Source organism: Pocillopora damicornis, chromosome 8 (assembly GCF_964200805.1).
Source record: "Pocillopora damicornis chromosome 8, jaPocDami1.2, whole genome shotgun sequence".
NCBI classification, from domain to species: Eukaryota; Metazoa; Cnidaria; class Anthozoa; order Scleractinia; family Pocilloporidae; genus Pocillopora; species Pocillopora damicornis.
In genome coordinates this window covers 16,946,931-16,969,836 of record NC_142677.1, presented here as the reverse complement: position 1 = coordinate 16,969,836, position 22,906 = coordinate 16,946,931, and the positions used below count along the sequence as shown (strand labels likewise).

General features: G+C 39.7%; 2 protein-coding genes across 4 annotated transcripts; one reads left to right on the top strand and one right to left on the bottom strand.

Moving 5' to 3' along the window:
- Window positions 1-6: 6 nt before the first annotated feature.
- On the top strand, window positions 7-5,358 carry LOC113672022 (baculoviral IAP repeat-containing protein 3). 3 transcript variants are annotated; one of them, XM_089213789.1, is made up of 2 exons: window positions 8-2,922; window positions 4,304-5,358. In XM_089213789.1, exons 1-2 carry the CDS (start codon window positions 354-356, stop codon window positions 4,384-4,386), a joined length of 2,652 nt encoding a protein of 883 aa, XP_089069915.1. In that variant the 5' UTR covers window positions 8-353; the 3' UTR covers window positions 4,387-5,358. The 3 variants fall into 3 exon arrangements, with proteins under 3 accessions (XP_027044092.2, XP_089069915.1, XP_089069914.1); XM_089213788.1 differs by having other exon boundaries at window positions 4,300-5,358; XM_027188291.2 differs by lacking the exon at window positions 4,304-5,358 and having other exon boundaries at window positions 7-3,892.
- LOC113672020 (exportin-4) lies at window positions 5,092-22,148 on the bottom strand. Its single transcript, XM_089213791.1, has 21 exons — window positions 21,995-22,148; window positions 21,815-21,920; window positions 20,635-20,776; window positions 19,982-20,123; window positions 18,943-19,059; window positions 18,062-18,213; window positions 17,555-17,672; window positions 16,243-16,400; window positions 15,075-15,249; window positions 14,198-14,582; window positions 13,230-13,436; window positions 12,058-12,436; window positions 11,239-11,413; window positions 10,097-10,390; window positions 9,497-9,563; window positions 9,261-9,371; window positions 8,241-8,326; window positions 7,735-7,865; window positions 7,450-7,573; window positions 6,601-6,693; window positions 5,092-6,074 (listed from the first exon to the last, which is right to left on the bottom strand). Exons 1-21 carry the CDS (start codon window positions 22,037-22,039, stop codon window positions 5,877-5,879), a joined length of 3,405 nt encoding a protein of 1,134 aa, XP_089069917.1. The 5' UTR covers window positions 22,040-22,148; the 3' UTR covers window positions 5,092-5,876.
- Between the last annotated feature and the right edge of the window lie 758 nt (window positions 22,149-22,906).

Here is a 22,906-nt window from a genome sequence, read left to right as displayed (position 1 = left end):
CATGCGTACTAAAGAAATGTTTTGAAAACATGCAGATTTCTTAGAACAAGAGCGGAAGTCGACGAAAATAGCATCTTTCACCGTGCTCTCAGCTTGGTTTTAGCGTAAATACAAAACAGAGGATCTTTTGGTGGCGTTTGCTTCGAGTTGGACACAAAACAGTTCATGGGAAGTTTCCAATGCATTCTTAAAAAGCTTTGAAATACAATAGCAACTTTCTACAATCGTCATATCAATTGCCAAGACGGGAAGTCAACCCACGGGAACCGATTTTCCTCGTGCATTACTCTGTGCCGTAATCGAGATCTACAAAGACTGTCCGCTCGAATAGAGAGTTTCTGTAGTAAAGAAATATGCAGAAGCGACAAGAGACTCAAGACTTGCCGTCAATGGAAGCGGAAAGCATGAATTCACAAATGTCTTACAGTTCTGCTGAATTTAGTGATCGAGGCAACAGCTTTAATGGGTTCGAAGAGAATTCGCAGCACATAAACAATGCCAACATATCTGAAATGCTTAATCAACAACCGAATTTGGTCAGCTATCAAAAAAGATTAGAAACCTTTACACGATGGCCATCCAGCAGCCCTGTAAAACCCACCGATTTGGCCGCAGCCGGGTTCTATAGTGTCAATTTAGACGATCGAGTTGCGTGTTTCAGGTGTAATTTGCATTTACGGCAGTGGAACGTAGGAGATGATCCGTGGATGGAACACAAACGACTTCGGCCTTCCTGCCCTTTTATTAAAGAAGGTGAAAATTTGAACGGTCACGTAGTAACTTGTAACCCTGTAGAAGCTTCAACAGGTGTTCGAGAACCAGTCCATCCACCGTTTCCAACAGTAAAGCACGCAAGATATGGAGATCATGTGTATCTTACCGAAAGAGATCCCCCAGTGAATCGTGAGAGGTTGATATATCCCGAAAGGCCACAGTATGCTACGCACGGGAGTATGTTTGATACCCAGGAGCTGCATTACCCTGTGGAAACTCGAACCGGTGTCCCGCAGGATTATTATGATCTTAGAAGAAGACCACAAGAGTTTCTCGGAAAAGATCCCATGCCTGTTGATTTTCAACGCTGTCCAGAGCACGAGCAAACCGCTACAGAAAGAAATCAGCATGTTGTGATGAGACAGGGAGCCAATCAGATTCACATTGTGGGACCGGCTGTCTACCAGCTTAACCCAGAGGACGAACTTAACATACAAAAAGGAGAGCATGGCTTCCACACGCAGATTAGGACTGAGAGAGATTTGAGACAAGTATACCCAGGGCCTCAACAGATAGGCCGAGTGCCACCATCGACGGAGACGAACTTCACAGGTTCACATCCTTTTCCCAGAGACCCTTACCGGTACATTTCGGAAGAGCAAAGATCAGGCACGAACCAGTTTAAACAGTCCGTCATATCTTATCCACCAAGCTATTCTGGAACGTTTCCAAATCAAACTGGGTATCAGCGTTCAGAAAGTGTAACGAACGAAAGTCCGGTGAAGTTCCATAAAGGAAACCCAAGTGAAAAGAACCCGAGCAAATCTGAAAACGATATTGTCGAGGCAAGACCCACTCAACCACCCTGTAACTGGCAGCAGTTTCCGCCGGGTCGAAATGTTCCTGGCTCAAGAAGGCAATCCCAAGGGTATCATCCAGCTTTTCCAGTCAAAGACCCCAGCCTCCAGACTGAAGAGCTGCCTTTGATAAGACAGGAATACGCTCGCCATGTGTCGTCACCATCTGACTTGTCTAATGAGCATCATCGTCTGACGACATATGTGGATTGGCCGCATAATCACCATATTCGTCCGTGGGATCTTTCGGCTGCCGGGTTCTATTACTTGGGTACTGGCGATTCCGTCAAGTGCTTCAAATGCGGCATCATGCTGCACAACTGGGAACCCAGTGACACTCCTTGGGGGGAGCATCAGAAGTGGTCTACGCAGTGTCCTTTAGTACTAGAGCACTTAAGAGAGCGTCCTCAGGCACCTACTCCAAGCACTCCAGCCGAACATGCTGTACAGCGTGTTCCTTCGGTGCAAAATGAACGTCCGAGTTGGCGCCCTGGACAGAGTCAGAGCGGACAAGATCTACATACGCCGATTAGAAGTGGTAACACATCGCCCCTTCAGGGAACTTGGAATACCTCTGAGAAGTACCCAGCATGCACCATGCCTAACTCAGCCAATGGGTGGAATCCTTCGACGGAACAGCGTTATTCACAGTGGCATAATCAAACAGTCACTACGTCATCGCATGAAAGTTACATGACCAATGAGAGTCAGACTCGATTTACTGGAGGATCAAGTTCAAGAGCACCCAACGAAGTAACGCAGGAACCGCGGTCTTGTTCTCCCAGGGGAAGCACTGCCATGGAACTTGACATGGAGAAACTAGGGGAGATGGGGTTCACCCAGCGTGACATACAAGAGGCAGTTGCCGCTAAAATTGGATCCACAGGATCCAATTTCAGCACGTTTACTGAGCTCGTTTCCGCTCTCCTAGAGAGGCAGCAGGCAGGAGCACCCACCTTTGGATCCTGTGCGCGGCTCACGCCACAAGAAGGTGAAGAGCGGCCTCCTCGTCCCCATCTCAACATTCCCGAGAGAGAACCCAGTCCTCGAGAGGATGAAGATCTCCGAAAGAAGAACTGTTTGAGTGCTGTGACGTCTCCCACTACTCCAGTTCCTCGTAGGGACAATCTGCGAAGAACCCTTAGTGCGCCTGCATCAGGATCATCGGATACTGAAGAGTCGCTTGAGGAGAAGCTGGAGCGAATGCAAGAAGAACGCACGTGCAAGATCTGCATGGACGCTGAAGTGGGAATGGTGTTTTTGCCCTGCGGCCATTTGAGCTGCTGTCCTGATTGTGCACGTGGAATGGACTTCTGTCCTATGTGCCGCGGGCCGATAATAGAGAAGATTCGTACGTATCTATCTTAAAACAGCTGTTTTCATTGACTCTCTATTTCATTGGAGGCTCGTAAACCTGTTAAACTTTGAGAAAGAGGCAAATCGGAGGAGCTATTCTTTTGCGTCGTTTTAGACTCTGAACGCAGATTTTTCTTAGCCACATATACCTGAGAGAAAAGCTTACTTACGTGAATTTAACGAGTCGTAATATTGTTGCTCCCCAAGTTAACTTAACTGCTTGCAAAAACTGAATGTTGCCGTGTGTGCAATAACTCTTCTTACCGCAAATTCTTGTCGTCACATCAGTAGCTTAGACGTACCTTTTACAGTCGATTCTCTTACGGGAAATATTTTCTTAATTCATTTATTCGTTTTAGGGAAATAGTGTTTATTTCAGAGTCCTCATTCGAGAGGGACTAGAAAGCAAACCATGCTGCATGTAATCTAGTGTCCTATGCAGCCGTAGCTCAGTCCTCTTGCGGAGGAGAATTAGAGGGGGTGTCACGTCACGAGACCAAATGAGGGCTACGAATGAGCATTCGAATGACGAGTGTACTACCCATTAAGGTTCCACTGTAGCACTGCACTGTCGATGCTTGAAAACTAGATGTTTTACGATTCTTCAGAAATTGGTCCAGTTTCGTTTATTAAGTCGACCAATCATGAGAAACAATGTAGACTGTAGTACGCACTTATTGTTGTTAATGTCTTTTGCAGTAGAACAAAAACTCTGCTTTGAGTGCTTAAAAATAGAGAGCTAAACAAGTCTTACAGAAGGAAATTAATCGTTTGGGAAAAGTTCTTTGGAGCGATGTTGTCGGGGGAGGGGGGAGAGAGAGAGAGAGAGAGAGAGAAGACTCCAGCCTTTGCGAAATTACAATGGATTGGAAATGTTTGTCAGTCCACTCTCGAGTAAGAAGCTTGGTTACCATCGTTCACTCTCTCTCATTTTTAGCCATGAATAAATAGCAATTCAAACTCAAGTCTCCCGCTTGAAACTCGGCGAGAAGAAACTTCCGTTTTTCCCAATGAAGGTCGAACCTTCCGGACGATCTATTACAGAAAGACGATTTATTTAACTTAACATCTGCCTTTTTAAACAAGATCTCGTTTTTCCATTTTAACGGCTTGGGATGTACCACAGGGAAGGTTAAAACTTAGATATGTCTGCAATTTAAAAGTTAGTTTCCTGTCAATTCCATTTTGATTGGCCTTTTACGAGCTACCTACAGCCTCCACTCTAAAACGAGAGTAAATACAAAGCCGTTGATACGAAAATCAACTTTCTGTTTTCCCATTAGTACAAAACACATTTTTACATAACAGATTTTGAGCTTAGCATCGCTTAGAAAGTGAGAGCTTTGGCTTATTTGTCCGTTCCTTCTTTCAGGCAGGCTTCCAGGAGACCTTCTACACTACCAGAGAGACTACAGGAATAGTTTCTTCTCTCCCACCCTCTTCTGCTCTGCGCGCTTGAACCAGAACACAAAGGTTACACCTTGGGCCTAAGTGCGGAATATTTGTTTACAAGGATCATACGCATACACTGGCGCATGAAAACCTTGGTTAACTTGGGGATGTTGGAGAGAACCACCTTATGTGCTTCACACAACATATCGTCCTACCTTGAGTGGCAAAAGTCTTGGCACAATTTACTACTTCTTGACTTTCTTTTCTATAACTTCAATTTATCTCCCCCTCTCCCCCAATATTACCTTGTCTTCACAAAATGCTCACTAATTTCAGGCAACACTGTTTGGGCACAAAGGGAGGACTTTAAATTAGCTTACTACAAATGAACTACGAGATTTTTTTGTTGTTGTTTATTTTGTTGAGTGGGAGATTGTCGACCACCCACTTAAAGAAGGCGTGCCAAGTAATTTTCCCATTTTTTTGTAGTTACAGTGTCTTCTCGTTAAAAATAATGAATGCTAATGCACATCTTACCTTAGAGAAAGTCAGCTCAATCAAGAGGATTTTATCAATCTGCAACGGTAGCTCAAACACAGATCTATGAGAGACGTTTTCGAGAAAATTCGTACCTTTTCACAATCTTTGGGAACCCAAACTGTGGAGCATGTACACATTATTTAAACGTTAACTCCCAAAAGTGATTAGCATGCCATTTCTCCCAAAAATACCCATACATAATCCAGCAAACAGGTAAAGACAATACTCAAACTCATCGGGTAGAAGTTGTTTTCTTGATCTAACACCAAATTCTCACAACTAATTTACAAGGAGATGTGCGGCAGCCAAAGGAGAAAATAAACAATTAGATCTTGGGAGTGAAAGGGTAATCAAGAGACATGACCATAAACATAATTGGAAAACGCATATTTAGGCCCGTTTTAGACATCACAACAGCGAAGAGATATGTGCGTTGTCCACTGTTTACCACTAAGTTAAATGTCAATTTGAAAATAAATAAAAATATATATAAAAAATATATTTATCTTGTTTGCTGACTTTATCATGTCACTAAAATATATTTACAACTTAAAAACTTAAACTCTACATTGTCGCCACTTGTGCATCAGATTTCCTCTTGGTAATTTTAAAATGTTTCAGAATAAATTTATAAGACAATAATGGATTTCGGTTGATTTAGTTGAAGGCTTTTTAGCTTTCAAACATCACGCAAACTCAAACATAGTTGCGCCACCCGTGTTTTCTTTCCTCTTTTTTGGAGTAATTGTATTACGCAATGGTGCCGAACGAAAAAAATACTTCTCTTTTTTCTTGTACCCAAGTTTTCACATTTCCATCAGAGACAAGGTAGACTGGCTGTGCAGATTTTTCCTAAACTCTTGCCTAGCTCTTTCTCGTTTTCCCATGTTGCGAAAGAGTGGGTTACTAGAAAGCTGGTCGGTGCTATGAACTGCTACAAATGGTGTGCTCAGCGTCAATTTGACTTGTAGCTGCGCATGTGGAACCTGCGATTTCTTTACTTCATCAAGGAAGTTTCTACTTGACGCAAAGAAAACCTTTGACACTCCTGAGAAACAAGTCCAGACTTTTCCTGAACTGCATCTTGTTGAGTCTGTCCAGTGATAACTTCATGTTGCTCGGAGTTAGTTGATTGAAGGCGTCTAAAAGCCGCTGACCTAAAACTCGGTCCGTCTGTTGCGCCAAAAGGTTACGTACTAACTCGGTATAATACATCTGAACAGTAAAAAGAATGGAGATGATATGATATAGCGACACTGGTACTCGAGTCCTACCTAAGAATGCTGATGGTACCTTTCACGAGAAGCGGAGCAAAGATTTACAATGAGAAGAAAAAATTCAATATCCAGCGGCCATGAAAGGTTCTCTCTGGTACATCCAATTTAATGAAATATTCAAACTGAGGATATCATTTAAAAACACAACATGAAATGAGGGGATCACCCGAATGTAAGCTGCAGCTTTTAAGACGTTTTCAAAATTCTGACACATGGCGATAACGCAATTTTTTGGTAAAGCGAAGAAGCCTTTTATTTAGCGGAAAAAAAAAACCTTGTTGATTTGACGACATTGATATGTTAACATGCGAGAGATAAAGGACCTCCGCGGCGCGCGGTAAAGATACAACATTCTGAAGACAAATCTTGCCATAAAGCGCACAACTGCAAGATGAAATTTGTTTGAACTAGAAGCTGGAAAAGAAGGTCAAGAACAGTCAACGCCAAAAGAATTTCAAAATCACCTGATGACAACAAATCAAAGCAAGAAAGGCCTCCGCTGCCGGTTGAAGTAAATCCATGTCAAATGACTTTAGAAGAAGCATATCAAACAGAGTCTGTCCAAAACAGAAACAAGGATTAATTAATACACTAACAAGTTGAAGGAGCTGTGCAACGGTTTTTGCGATGCACAATGTCGGATGACATCACGAGGTACAACAATTGAGGACTCACTGTAGAAAAATTGTTAAGGTTTAAAACAACTTGACTGACATAAGCTCTAAGAGAGGGTGAAGAAAATAACTGAGAGTACTGCGAATAAAAAAGGATAAGAAAATGCTGGAACATTTAAGACGGGGTACGGTAACGTGTCGCCTCGTGTGCGTTTCACTCGTATGGAAATTCACTTCGAATTCTTCTCAACAAAATCGATGAATCATCAAGCAAACTGATGGAGACTTATCGGACTTATCAGCTAGGGGGGTGTCATATTGATATGACAGAGGATTCTCTTCACTTAAACTCCCGGAAGTGATGAAAACGTAACTTCTCCCTATAACATCCGTACGTTATCCAACAAATAGGTCATGAGAATACTGAAACTTATCAGGTAAAAGTTGTTATCTTGATCTTACACCAACTTCTCGTCACAAATTTACAAGGAAATATGTAGCAGCTAGAAGGGAGAAACAACAATCAGATATTGGGAGTTAACGGGTTAAATAGTTCACAAGAGTATCAGTAGCAGCTAAATGGAAGAATAACCAGCATCTAAATCTTAGAGGTTTTTAAATCACAAGTGCCGGCACATTTTAAGTAAAGGCTGACCAACACTCCATTTCACCCTCAGAAAAGCAAACGTAATTCAATACCTTCAAGAAATGCTGAAGAACCTCGTGAATGGGGACTCTCACATTTTTCTGTGCCTCTTCAAAGCAGTAGGTTGCTAACGAAGAAAGAGCCTCTAAGGACATTTTTGTGACATCAGCGCCGTAACTAAACAAACAGTCAAGGAACAATACTCAAATAGTTGTGAACTAGCATCTTAACCAGAAAAAGCAGCAATACTCTAGGCGACGTCAAGCTAAATTACACCAGTTTGAGCTCCAGAGGTGAGTACCAGTGGGCTTGAAGACCCTACTAGTAAATAAGGATACTTTGTCAGTCCCACTTCTAATGAGGCCATGAGGCTCTTGAACAACTCGCCTGGCAGAGCTGACATCTTTTCAGGGTACATTTCGCACACGTAGGTCGTCAGCTTAAAAAACTCTGTACACAGCGTTGGAAACTGAAACAGTTAAGTTCATCAAGAGTTTCCAACTCACATTTACTGAAAGACCGACAGATTGATTTTAGTGAAGTCACCTTGCCAAAAAATACTGAGTTTGATTACTTTTCGAAGACATTAATAATAACTTCTCCTGTTACACTCAGATCTTATATCACGTTTACCCGATTAAACCCCAGCCTCATACAAACGCCTGAGCAAACTTGCCAATACACAAAGAAAACGCTGGCAGCGTTCAGTTGACGCCTCAGCGTTTGATCGAGGTCCCATCAAGCTATTGGCTAGCTTTAAAACCCACTGTCTTAGTTGCGTGAATAATTAACAAGAGACCCGAGCTGAAAACAAGTGGGAAATCGCAAAAGCAGAGGAGCTTACTTTGAGAACCTCTGGGGACATAAGAGGTATGATAATATGAAGACCATAGAACGCCACGTCAGATGGTGTCACTTTCTGATTTTCACCTATTGATAAAACAAAGACAGTTTGAATCATTTACTATAGCGCTATATTTGGAAGCCTTAACCCTTTAACCCCTAAGAGTGACTAACATTTAATTTCTCCTTACCATATCACCCCTGAATCAAACATTACGGTCAGGAGAATAAAGGAACTGATCACCAACTAAAGCAGCTCTTGATCATTAGGCAAATTCTCTTTGCCAGCACCTTAGGAAATGTATAGTGAATAGTATGGAGAATATAGATACAGATGTCCAGGGGTGGAGGGTCAAGGGTTAAGGGTTAAGGGTTAAGGGACTAGTCTTTATTAACGCTCTAAGGAGGGGGGGGGAAAGAATGAGTTTGAAAGGGATCACATGGCTTTCAAAAGGAACGGAGGGGGGTTGGCAGGCTGACAAAGTATCAAGGGGGGACTATAGAAAATTGACTGCCAGTAAGGGAGGGGTAGGACCATGAGAATATCATAGAGCCTGAGGGGGGATTAGATAAATTTCAACCTTACAAAACCAAAATCCTCAAACATTCTCTCCCCCCCTCCCCTCCCCCAGGCGACAAATTATAACCGATAAGTAACAAGGGAACAAATTCCTAACGTTGTCCATTATGAGAAAGAGTTGAACCATACGCTCTTAGTGATTGATATCATTTCGGGTATTCATATGTTTATCTTCGTATTACGTTCTTCACCAAAATAGCAGATATCTTAGTTTATTCGACCATACACAAAGCTCAAAATTTACCACTATTTACACCCGTGATACTATTTACACACTTGATTTTTTTCTTTGTCACCCAATGACAAAAATGGCCAACATCTTTCTTGACGTCAGTTTCCGTCAACGGTGAAAACTCCCTGCTTTCGAGTCACACCAAAATCGAGCTTTCCGAGAAATCATTTTAATCTTTAGAACTGCGACACTTGATGCAAGTTTCTTACCAGAGCCAAAATCGAGGCTATCCTTGGACAGCAAGCTGGAAAGGAGTTTTATCAGAAGAAGAAGATCGTTCAGTTGTTCCTCTTCTGCCAGCGACTCCTCGCTTATTTTTCCTACAAAGAACGGTTTTAGAGTCAATAAAAGCATGGCAACCCTAAGGTAGATACGATGACGCGCGAGCTAACTATAGTACCGTACATCATTTGAAGGTTCTCCAATAAGATTTCAAAGTACTTACCCAGATTACATTTCCCATACGTCTGTACAAGCCCCATACAAACTTCATAAAGTCTTGGTAATTCACGCTAAAGATAATTCAGAAAAAAATAGCAGAAAGAACAACATAACCCGTCAGAGATTTTGCTCAACCCTTAAACGAAGAAACATTGCCAGGATCCACAAAGAACGTTTTGAACTCAGTTTCTGCTATGTCACCCATGAACCCATAGATTCTTTATGAGAGTTTTCCTACAATCGTTATACCTTTTTTGATATCATTTTACCTCTTCATAAGGGGTACGATCAAACAGGCTCACTTGGGCCTCACCTAATTTCCCTTTTCTTTACTTAAATTCCGATTTCTTTTTACGAGAAAGCGGCTGGTGTGTTTTAAGTGGCAACGTTTAGCAAGCTATAAAATTTCCCAGGTGACCCCTCACGCCCGTTTACAGGAAAGAAAATTAAAAGATCACGTCTGGTTCAACTCGGTAACCGAGCCGTTTCCGTTTCCTTTAAGGGGTCAGCTCAGCTATCAGGCTCTCACGAAGGGGACTTGAGTATCGACATATTGAGAGCTTATACATATTAACAAGAAGGAAAGTTAACTGAACAAACTCACCTCCTCAATATAGGCAATCTGAGAGTCGACCACATCCACAAACAATTCAAGAACCAGAAAAACTACTTCGGGACAATTCTGATACACATTCACCAGGGGCACGCAGTTTGAGAGTACAGGGAGGAGATAGTTAAACAGCGTATTCGCATTGTGTCGATTTGCCGCCAAAGCTGTTCCTCTGAATGACTCTAACAAACACTGCATCTGACTTCGTACTGGTTCCTTTTGAGACAATTTAGTGAAGTCTGGCTGGTGACAAGTGCCCAAGAAATGCGACTGTAAGGTCCGTAGAAGCTGTAAACAGTACAGAGGAAAGATGGTTAAATTATATCCCTGTCATTGCCTACAGAAGGAAATGTAATTTTTTTACAAGCGTGACTGAGGTAAAAAGAAAACTTCCCAGTCCTCTGTGAGGAATCAAGCCGCAGCAAGCTCCTATTCTCTAACTGGAGCTAAGCTGCAGAGAACTCGGTAGTCAGCTAAGCTGTATATGGCGCCCAGGGGTAAGAAGTGTTCCACACATTGCTAAGGTCAGCAATCTCGAAAGGGTTATTCTTCGAGAGAAAACGACGCTAAATAATATAATGGTTCAGTGGCCAATACTTAAGTAAAGGCGGTTGTCCTGAACACCAGCTGGAAAAGGTGTAAGAAAGCTGCTAGTTTAGTTATTGAACCTCGAAGGTGCAAGAAAAAAATTCATTCCGGAATTGCGTTTGAGAGAATTTCAAACAAAGTTATTACTTTGCAGAGAAACCGCCATGTTGCGTCCGCAGGCATGGTTGATTGTTAGCTACAAGCTGATTAAGGAAGAGAAACTACTGTCATGAATTTTAAAGTGGTGATGTTTCAACAGTTGGAACTTAGTCGGAACAAAAAATATACCTTTAAAATCAGTTGCCTTTATTGTAGTCTACCTTTGAAGATAACCTACTTACTTATCGTTCACAGATCATAATTGCGGCCATCCCTTCGGTACTTTTTTGAGATTTGTTTCGTATACTAAGACACCACTTACGTAGTTTACGTGCAAAACTCACTTACAAAAAAACATCACATCGAGCTAAGATTTGGCAGATTTGTAACACGACAAATGATCTTGACAAGAGATACTGCAAGCACTTTTAACTAAATAAGTTACTCACTTGATCTAAGTATTTCTTTCTCGCAGTTGTATCGTCCCCGACTGATCCTGCCAGTACAAGAGCCTGTGTAAGGTAGCGCAACACTTCAGGCGGAAGCTCGTGAAGAACAGAAGTTTTAGACATATGTTCTTGTGCTAGAAGCCACAGACTGTCGAAGGAGATGGCCACTTCTGCCCTAAATTGTCAATCAACCAAAAGGTAAGAGAAAATCAGAAGACTCGTCAACAATGGACACTCGTTCGCAAAAATACTACAGCCAATCGCGAAAGGGGTTATATTACATTCAAAAATTGTGAAGGCATCCACACTCTTCCTTGAGGGACACAAAGAAATGTTCTATTGAGTGTTTTTAGTAATTCGAGATGGATTTGTTTGTCGCTCAGTGATTTCTTTAAGTGCACCACCCCCTCCCCCCCGACAAATAAAATGTACCCTGTAACTTTTCCACCCTAACATCAGTATGCATATTCTCCGCACTGTTCTCTACACATTTCATAAGATGCTGACAAGGAAATTTTTTTTCGAAAATCGGGAGCTTCTTAAATTGGTGATCATTCCCTCTAATTTCATGACCTTTAAATTTGATTTAAGGGTGAAACTGTAAGGAGAAATTAGACGCCAATCACTCCTGGGGGTAAAAAAAGGGGGAAAGGGGGAGGGGGAGGGGGGTGGATAATTCAACCACAACTTGATCACTCATATTTTCCTGCCCTTCAAGCAGTTTGCTTGTTTTCCTTGAGTTCCAATTTGCACTTACGGGTACTTATCTTTGCTCTGATTGGTTATTGCCATTACTTCACCTCCTAATATGTCATTTACCTGTTTTTGCTGTCCACCAAGCTTAACAGCAACAAAGCAGCGTCCTCAACAATCTGTGACTCCGCAGACCATCCAGATAAATTGGTCCTAACTTTATCCAATAGGAATCCTAGAGCCCACTTTCCACCATCAGTGCATGGTCCAAACACAGACATAAGAGACACACTAAGTTTGTCATAGTCCTTTTCGTCTGGTAACAGATATGACTTAGCCCAATGCCTCAGGCACCAGACAATACTCCGCCCAACCTGGGGACTTAACAGTTCTGATAGACCAGATCCTAGAGCATGTTTCTCCAGGTCTGCTAAGCGGAAGATAACCGACACGAGTCTCACCACTGGATCAACTCTGGAATAGTCCTGAATACTGTTTGCATCCCCTATGATAGGAACAAATCTTCTGAGGGAAATAATTCCAAGAGAGGATCAAACTAACACTAAAGAGAGTCTATCTGAAGCCGTCTGAACCTGTTCTAGGAGATCCCTAGCCTCCTTCACAGCCGTTTCTTAGTCTCGTCACGCAACGCGTTCTTTCCTCCTCTTTCCTCCTCTCTTTCCCCCCCCCCCCCCCCCACGCGTTGCACGTCGAGAGCAAACAACGGCCTCAAAGGAGACTGGGAGATTTCAGAAGCACCGAAATAAGCTAATCTCGCGTTATATACACATGTACAATACACGAAGAACATTACACGTCTTGAGTCAAAAAAACAACATGGTGGGGGGGGGGGGGGAAAGGGCCATGTGAATAATTCACTTTCTAAGCATCACTCTCTCTTGGTGATTGCTTGAGAAAAATAATGAATAAAAATACTTGAAAAAGTAAGGCATAAAAGTTGAAAAACATTGCTAACAGTCAAGTTCCTCCCTAATTCCTCCCAGGACATATTTCAACCATCTTGCTCGAAAGATCTCCATCTCATTTATCTTCATCATCTGCAAAACATTTTGTGTGATCCTAATTCCAAGAATTTGGTGTTAAATTTTTTAAACAGAGAACTAGTGCAAGAACTTTGATCAATAAAATACAGTTCTTTCAACAGGGAAAATTATACAAATTCATTAAGGATCCCTTTTTCTAACTAAGATTATAAGAGTGCACCTGATTTCATGATGTTTGTTTTTGCTGCAGGGAAGAAAGCTACATCTATGTTAAAGCTTTCATACTCCACTTACCCTGGATTTGCGATGAACAGAGACACTGAAAAGTAGCCTGCACATCAACATGACTTTCTAAACTTGACGAATATGATATAATTTCTTTTGGAATAAGTGGTTTCTCCCCATTGCCATCATCAGCAAGAAAGTAACCAGAAATTAGAAGTAGCCAATGTAGGTCTTCATAAAGGTTATCCATGCCTGAAAAGCCAGAGGATAAAGGCCCTTAACAAAAAAGGATAATCATAATTGATTAATGAATTGAATAATTGATTGATTAATTGATTGGCTGATTGATTGGCTGGCTAGCTGGCTGACCAGCTGACCAACTTACTGTCTGAATGAATGACTAGGTGACTGACTAACTGACTGACTGGCTGACCGACTGATAGGCTAACTGACTAGGCTAACTTCTCTGTGCGACCTCGTAGCTCAGTCGGCAGAGTAACGGTAGATCTAATCCGGAGGTCGTGGGTTCGATTCCCACCGAGGTCAAAAGATTTTTTCTTTGCCTCGTGTGGTTCCCTGTTTCCCTTTATTAGGGCTAACGCCCTGTGGGTTATTCATGGGTTTAAGTAGCACTTTAATTTACACTTCAGAGTTAATTCTCTGTTTCACCATTTGTGTTCCCAGTGCTACGCGGCACAACATTCATATGTAACTGATGAACTGACTGATGAAATGACTAACTAACTGACTGACAGACTAACTGATGAACTGACCAATGAACTGACTAACTAACTGACTGACTGACTGACTGACTGACCCACTGACTGACTGACTGACTGACTGACTGACCCTCTGACTGACTGACTGACTGTATTTTGTATTATGAGAGACCATACAAAAAGGCTGTTGAGACTCAGTCAAAGGTGACAACAACTGCCTTATTGAGGTGAGCACTCAATAGAGGTGAACATTATGGTGACTAAGGGGAAACAAACTCATACAGGGTGACTGTGTAATACAGGTTCAACTGTACATACCTGTTGAATACTTGATGGCAGAGAGATACTTTTCAAAATGATCAACTCTAGTTTCTAAGAGTTTCGTGAGAAGGTTGAGAGCATGATCTGGTATGAGACGACCAAAGCTGCCAATAGTACATAACTGATCGACAAAAAGTTCTCTGTCATCACTATCCAAATCACAGATCTCATCAAGGTGAATGCCATTGTCAATCTGATGTGAAAATGTCCCACGCAAACCATCTGGAGCTGCCAAATGACACTGAACATAGCAGTTTAATATCTTAGTGGCACTATCACTGAATATTCCCTTAGGAAACAGTCCTGAGTACTCCAGTAGGCTAGCCCATCCTTCCAAGAATTGTTCTACAGCTTCTATAAAGCTTGTGTCCTCAGTGTTTAGCTGAAAGCAAAATGAGCATAGTCAAGTATGAGATTGATTTACAAAATGTGTGCTTAACCCCTCAACATCAGTATGCATATTCTCCACACTGCTCCCAATACATTTCCTTAGGTGATGACAAGGAGAATTCCTCTATTAAGAGCTTTTTCGGTTGGTGATCATTTCCTCTTTTCTCAAAACCTTAATGTGTGATTCACTGGTGATATTTTAAGGGAAAATTATATGCCAGTCACTCTCAGGGGTTAAACGCATAAAGTGCTACTTGGTAAAGAACAGAAAGTCCAAGTTACAAGAGTAAATTTTAAGACAAACACATGTAGAGCAATTGATGCAGTTCAACCCTTGAACCCTCACAATTTGATTTGTAATTCTCCCTTTGAACTTATATACAATTTTTACGTTCAAGTAGAGATAATTTTATGTTCTATCAAAATAACATGTAGTGGGAAAAGGATTAAAAATGTAGAAGTAACAAAATATTGGCTGACAAACCTCTTCTTCTTTAGCAACAGCTTGTAAAAAGGAACATGTCAGGTCAGTCATGGATTCTCCAAACAATCTTAGTGTATCGACAGGTAAAGCCTTGATGGCATAAATAGGAAACACACACAGAAGACGGTTCACAATGCTACCAAGGCACAATGCTGCTTGTCCATTCATCTCCAAGCTAAAGGACAAACACCAAATAATAGAGTATTAAAAAGCTAATATTACTAACATAAACAAATAGTCAACTCAGGATGCTAAACATAACTAATACGTTAGACAAATTTTAATTACCACTATTCCCTTGATTTAGGCCAGCTTATTTAAAGGGCAAAAAAATGCTAAGTGGATTATTTTAGTCAACAAAGGAGTAACATCTTCACAAACCACTGATACAAATTTGCCTGTTTGGGAAACAAGAGATAAGGACTGGCAGTCTGTTGGATATCTTCTTTACTTTTGTACAGTACCACACGTGTAGAACTTACATTTGTGAAAAAAAAAATTCAGAACACATACAAGACTGGCATTGGACAAAGAAAAAATTCTGAGTCCCCATGAGGAATCAAACCTCAGACCTAATGATTCCACACCCCAATGCTCTACCACTGAGCCACAGAGACTCTACACTGAGCAAGGCCTATTATGAAGTTCATGTGACATACTGCTATGAGCAGTAATGTCAATAGCATCATGTCATCATCATCCGAGAGATGGTAAGTTATGAGTTTGGTAAAGAAATAGAGAAAGAGGTTTTTTGTCTTGTCACAAGTGTGGGACAAAGGAAAAATTCTGAGTCCCCAAGAGCAATTGAACCTCATATACAACTGACTTCACAATCCAAACAGGTATATTATTGAATCCCAATGTCTAACATAATTCTACAGTTATAAAATAGGAAGTATCTGATGTTTGTGTACTTTGTGTGTATGTTAACCATACTGTACTTCTGCTACAAATATTTATTTTTATAATTATTTAACTTAATCCAGCTCTCTGTCATTTTTAGCTGCTTAGTTATTCCTGGATGCTAGTACCCTTTTATTATTTAATCAATTATTATTTAAGTAATTCCTTATTATTTGCTATATAATACATTGCAAAAACTTGATAAAGGGACCATAAAGTTGTTGTTACTGTTGTTGTTGCTAGAGAAGGAGAACAAACACTGTACCTTTTAGAGATTTGTAGAAATCCCTCCATAAAATTAGATATGTATTGTGTTTGTGACAGAGTATCTTGAAATACCTCTCCACAGAGGGAGGCAAGCTGAATTAAGCACTGACCACAGTGGTGGCATATTTCATCATTGGCCTGCATCTTTTGCTGAAGCTATTGAGAAAATGCAGTATTTACAAATATCAGAAAGTCACTACATGATCTATGTAGTTGAATTGACAGTTTATGCATCAGGATAAAGAAGCATGAAGTCTAGTCTCATTGAGATTTCACCCTTTCACTCCCAAGATCTCCTTAGTAATTCCTCTAACTGACTGCCATAAAATTCCTTTGAAGTGAGTTAGGAGAATTAGACAATGGATCAAGTAATGATCCCCTTTTTGATATTTGTGTTTGTTTTCACTGCTTGTCTGTTTGATATTGTGGATATTGTAAGGATAAATTCTGCCTTGGTCACTTGTGGGAGTAAAAGAATTAAACCTGAGTTCTCCATGTTGACACTGACAAGCTCAACTATGTGAAATATTAACCCTTTAACTCCCAGATCAAATTTGTAATTCTTTTTACTGTCAAGCATACAGTTCTTATAATGTTTGTTCAGAGAATTTAGTATTTGATCAACTAATTACCACAAATTTATATTTTTCTTTATTCTCATAATAATATTTATCTAGTTGATATTTTATTGATATTGTAAGGAGAAATTCTGTCTTGGTCACTCATGGGAGTTAAAGGGTTAAGCCATTTGTAAATAAAGTTACCCATCTGTAAACAAAAACCAAATTATAACATACCACAAGTTTGAATAAAATGCCTAACACCCTACTCAGAAGTGAATAACTTGCTACTTAAGAGTTTCAATTAAGTTCCTGAGAACTTATTCCTATAATGATAATTCAGTAATTTTTGGGCACAAATAAATTGTGACTTTATTGCAGGCTCCTGGTTTCATTTACAGCCAGATAAAGTAGACTTAAAGAAAAACAAAAACAACCAAATGATTGAAAACAGGTTATAGGAAATAGAAATACTAGTATGAAATTCTCTAGTTTACATGTAGTTCCCCACATCCTTTTTTTGCATCCAACTTAGGTAAACAACCCACACAGAACCCAACTGTTAGATCTACTGCTTTTACAACACACAAGAAGTCTTAGGGCAAAACAAACCTACACTGAGACCACAGATGAGTTCACAGATTCACATCATTTCACAGAGAAAGGAAACATCACATATTGACAATTACTACACATTTTCCAATGAAGACAATTCAGGCCTGTTTTTCCTTTCTCTTATATGAACAGTACCTTGCAAAACAAGCCCACCAGAGCAGGATCAAAGATAAGCTCTCTCCATGAAGTACCTGGTCTAAATAGGATGACAGCTGCTGCTTCCCCTGACACAAGCTTTTTTCTGTGACGTACACTAGTTAAGAAAGTCTTTTCATCATCACCATTGTCATCATCATCAGAATTGATATAATGACGAGATATTGTATGGCTAGCTCTGTGAGTGGGTAAGATGAAGCACCTTGCGTGTTTTAACTACCAACCATGAATTTGCCTCTTTGATTCCATGAAAATAAATTTCTGTAAGCCAGTTAGCGATCTAAGTTCTTAAAAAAAACTTTTATAATCACAGGAAAAATAACATCAGGCAGTTTTTATTGGAGTTAAATCCCAAAACACAAGTCAACTAGTTCTGACTAATGAAAAATGTAATTTCCTTTGTGTTCAACATTGCTTTTACACAAGAGGTAAACTTTTGTGGAGGGTGAGTGTATTAACGCAACAAAGTGTAATAGGATATCAAACTTTGAAAAATCCCAGCTCAAAATCTGTTCAGCCAGAGACGACAAGTGCACTAAAGCAGAAATGTCTTGTGCTGATAGTTGATTCAATTCTGTTGCCAAGAACTGCTGCATGGATTGTACTACCAGCATAAAGATTTGTTGAAGAACTTGAACCTTATCAAATAACACGTAACAAATTAAAAAACAACAACAACAAACAAAATTCAGCAATCATATCAGTTAATTCAAAATGTGGGGCAAAAGGTTGAAATTTTAACTGACACTGAGCTGCAAAGCTTAAGGGCAGCAAGGGAGCAAAGAATATAGCCATTGATGTCAGCAAGTTTAGAAAGATAAAAGATAACTTGATTCAAAATAAATTTATAAGATTTATCTATACTGTAATGGCAACCAGAATGCTTAAACAAGAAACAAAAAGCTTTACAAAAATAAACTGGATATTAGGGAGTGAGAAGGAGAGTTCTGAATTCCAATCAATGAGCTCCCAGTTCAATTTTTTGTACAGTTACCATTTACTGACCTAAAATTTAAAATCAGTACCAAAAATGAAAGGTCAGTCACTGTAAATAAAAGAGGTAATTGGTTTTGAAGGGTTCATGAGACATCCCATGGACAACAAAGGAGAGGGAGCAAAATCTTTATTAAAAGAATGACCAAGCATTAAGAGTATTTCAAGTAAATTTCTATGGCATAACTTTAAACCAAGAATACTGTGTGATACAAAACACTTCAGCATGTAACATGATTGCTAAACTCAGATCTCCTAACTAGTGACCTAAGCTACACATTTAGTAGCCAAAAGGCAACAAAAGCAGTCAAAGCTTGCACCTTGGCCAAATCTTGAAAGTGATCTTAGTCAAAATATCTTAAAAGTTATCATACCTCAAAAGATTTCTTACACTGGATGTGAAACTCCCAACTCAAGCCAATGTCACAGCTACGTGTATGGAAGGCAAACTCATTCAAAAGTGCACGTAAAATCATGCAGCCCAGAATTTGCTGTTTTAAAATAAGAAATTTTATGATTAATCTGGATAAAAATAAGACCAATTTTCCATAGAAATACATGTGTCATATCAAAAAATGGTTTTCTTATTCCTCCTCCAGTTTTCACAAATCAGGCTCTTCACTAGAAAGTTCAGATTAGCTCTTCATTTGTGGTAAATTTGTATATACACTACATGTACATTTTCCAGTCCTAGAGTTTATATATAAAAAACTTAATTGAAGATAACTTAAATGGAAACTACAACAAAAGAAGAACTAAATCCCAATTAATTAGATTTGACCTTAAAATTGTGATCAATTTTTCATCTCTAAAAAGCTCTTACTAAAACATCATAGTTACCTCAAATAAATTTGAAAGAGAGAAAATTGAAGGAAAATGTATATTTTGGTGAATGTGTTAGTAAATTAAAGGTATCAGTTCAAGCAAGTGGGTCTGTTATACAACTTAATATCTTCTTGTCACTAATTCTGTGCACAGAGGTAAATTCAGCTCAGATGACCTGTTACTTCTCACTACAAATACACTGTCAGATGAAACATCAGGGCAGGGTTTTCTTTAAGGTTTTAAGTAGCCAGAGCATTTTTAGAGGTAAATGGTTGTAGGTCTCAAAATCCAACATGGCGGACAAAACATTGTTCATACTTTCCTGCCACTGCAGCAAGGTTTGTCAAAAAGACAGTCCCCATCAGAATATTTTTAAACTAACCTTGAATCAGAAGTCCTTTTATGTTTTCAGAAAAGATAGGCAGTACAAATTTGTATTATTATTGAGCCCAAGTTAAGATTTAATAAACATCATCTCTGTATGGGCTCTCGAAGCAATGAAAATAGCCAGCAAAACCTTGCAGAAAAAAATTCATTGCTAAAAACCAATATATAACAGATACTCATTACCAGGGTAGCTACACTCACCATGCCTCTATTGTTGCTAGTCATTAGCTGAGTAACATCTTTAAGCAAAGATTCTTGTATTATATGTGAATCTTCTACTATGCTTCTCTTACAGATGACAGCCACTACTTGCAACACTTGCTCCTTCACATATTTTTGAACACTGCAGAAACAACAAGACATTCAGTTACAAATTGTGCAATGGTAGCTTAACAGCCCATAGCTGCCTGTACTTATCACACCCCACCCTCCCCTCCCCGACCCCTTTCTGCACCACCAAACAAGTGGGAGTATATTTATTCCTCCCAGATGGAATGCTGGTCTATTACAGACACTTCATCCCTCAGTACTGCATCAGGTTTCCCCCCGAGGTTTTCTCCTCCATGTTGACTTTCCCAAGTTTACATAAGTGATGCTTTAAGAATATAGTGATTTGCCCAAGAACACAACACAACAACAAATTGACACAGTCAGGGCTCCAAGCCTTAAGTCCTGATCTAGATTCAAGTACTCATACCAAAAGGCCTCTGTGTCTTCGACAAACAAGAGTAATAATTGCTAAATATTACACATGAATGAATCCTCAAAATAGTCTTAATTTAATGCACCATTCTTTCCCAATCTGTATTTTCAAAGTTCTTCACTCAAATGAAATTCTTTGCTTTTCTTCTTACCCTTGTTTATGAGTCACAAATGTCAACAGGAATGATCTCAAGGATTCCACATCTGCTTTTTCAAGAATTGTCCACTCGCGAAGGATGGCTTCTTTGATTGTTGAGGCAGCTTGGAACAGCAAATAATCATTCTTGCTTTGCTCTGCACAAATAAAAAGAACAATCCTTTTAAGGTGAAAAACTTAATTTCATAAGTTTTTCATAACTTACCATCCACACATAAAACAACCTATGAAAATTAACAAACTATAATAAAACAATAACCTCAGAGAATTTGAGTGTCCATTAGTGAGAGACAACACCCACAATAAGTTTTCTTTTATGATGACTTGAAACTGAGGTGTAAAAGGGAAGGAAAGACAACAAAAAACAGAAATTCTCAAGATTAAATAACCTATGAAGCTGAAAAACCTCCCCTGATATTTTCACTGGATATCAAATAACCAGAATGGCAGATTTTTATTCTTTATATTCAAATAAATACAGCAGTGATGTGACATTGCTATTCAAGACAGAAATACCTGCTGGAGCCCCAGCCAATGCCCAGTCTTAATGAAAGCATAGAATGCTGTTTGGCAAATGTTCACCACTTTCACCCACTCTGAGGTAAGAATACACCTCAGAGAATACCAAAAATGAGTTCATTTCTTTCAAAAAACCAAACTCTTGATGCATTATTATGTCTCTTCAGCTGCCTAAAGGTGAATAGTAGTTGCTGATCACTTCTAAACTAGCCAATCAGCACACACAAAAAGCACTATTCACCTGTGTGGAATATACTAAGAGGCAAAATACACTAGTTTGGTATAAAATAATTTTAGCAATAGGTATGTGGTAAAATTTCCGCACAGCCGCATCCTATATTATGCATTCAGTTCTTGAATGGAGAAAACAATGACAAAAACAATACATTTCCATTGGGAAAACAGATATGTTTTACAATAGTATGGGGCTGTGCGGAAACTTTACCTCAAGACTGATTTGAGTATGTTAGTTTTAAAACCGTTCTTCAATCTGGGCTCTTCTAGGGCTTGTAATAAAACGTTGATACTTTTTTTTTGTCCCATTTCTACCGTCATGATGGAGAAGACACGAGAGAGAATGAAAGATGACTTTAAGATTGTGTGATCGATTAAACTAAGAATTAAATTGATCAAAAGGGGATTACAATATTGGTTACCTAGGATCTGCCTGCATGCCAGGTAAGGTGACTTTGATCTTCTAAAATTCAGGAACACTTGTTCGGCGGACTGGCGCTGTTGATGCGTCACAGCATTTGGCGGAGCCTGAAAACCCACGTGCGAATTAAACCGGTTCATATGAAAATAAATCGGCTAAAAGGAGTAATCTGAACTCTTACCATCATTATGGCGGCCGAATGTTCCAGTTCCTGAATGGAAGTCATTCTAAAACCGACCGTAAAACGCACTATTCGCGGGTAAACTACATTGAAAGCTGGTTTACCTGTTTACGCGGTGCAAAACAAAGTTTCTGCAAGGCAATTCTACCGTGTAGGAATGGCACTAGAACACAATTAGGATCCAGATCCCAATCAACTTCCCTATCCCTCGGCCTTCAATGTAATCTCCAGACACAAGCGGTAGCTAGGGTAGGACTGTAACCCCATAAACTGATTGGAAGCTGGAAAAGAAAGGGCATGAACAAAGAAAAAGGGAATCTAAGGCTACATTTCATATTGACATTTGCCCCCCTAGGGTTTAAAAGTGGTGATTAGGACTGAAAAAACATCTCATGCAAGCTTCTTGATTCTGGCATAGGACACACTGATTAAAAATCCTTCCAAACCCTCAATAGAAAGCTACACAAAAGGACACAGTAAAATTGACAGCAAGAAAAAAACAACACGTAGTGGAAGAACTAGACATTACTGAAAGGCTCTGAGGAATAAGCCTCAGAAACTCTATAGTTCAGTTTCCAGAACAATGTGCTGAAGTTTCAGTGTTCAACATTGAATTTCTAAATACAAAAATATTCTGGTGATAGGTATTCTTCATGCTGGAAAACTCCATGAATTTGGTGTATGAATTAAGAGGCCACAAAGGAAAAAAATACTGCGCATGCACACAGCTTGCTATCCTGTCCATCCACTTCATTAGAAATTTTGTTATCAAAACAACATGTCCTTCTGCCTGCATTTGACCTTACTGTCTTGTAGGATTGGTGCCTTTATATTGCAGGCCCAGGTATTCAGGTATCCTGGATTCTTATTACTCAGGCATAAGTTTATCTCACTCTTTATGATATTTTGATA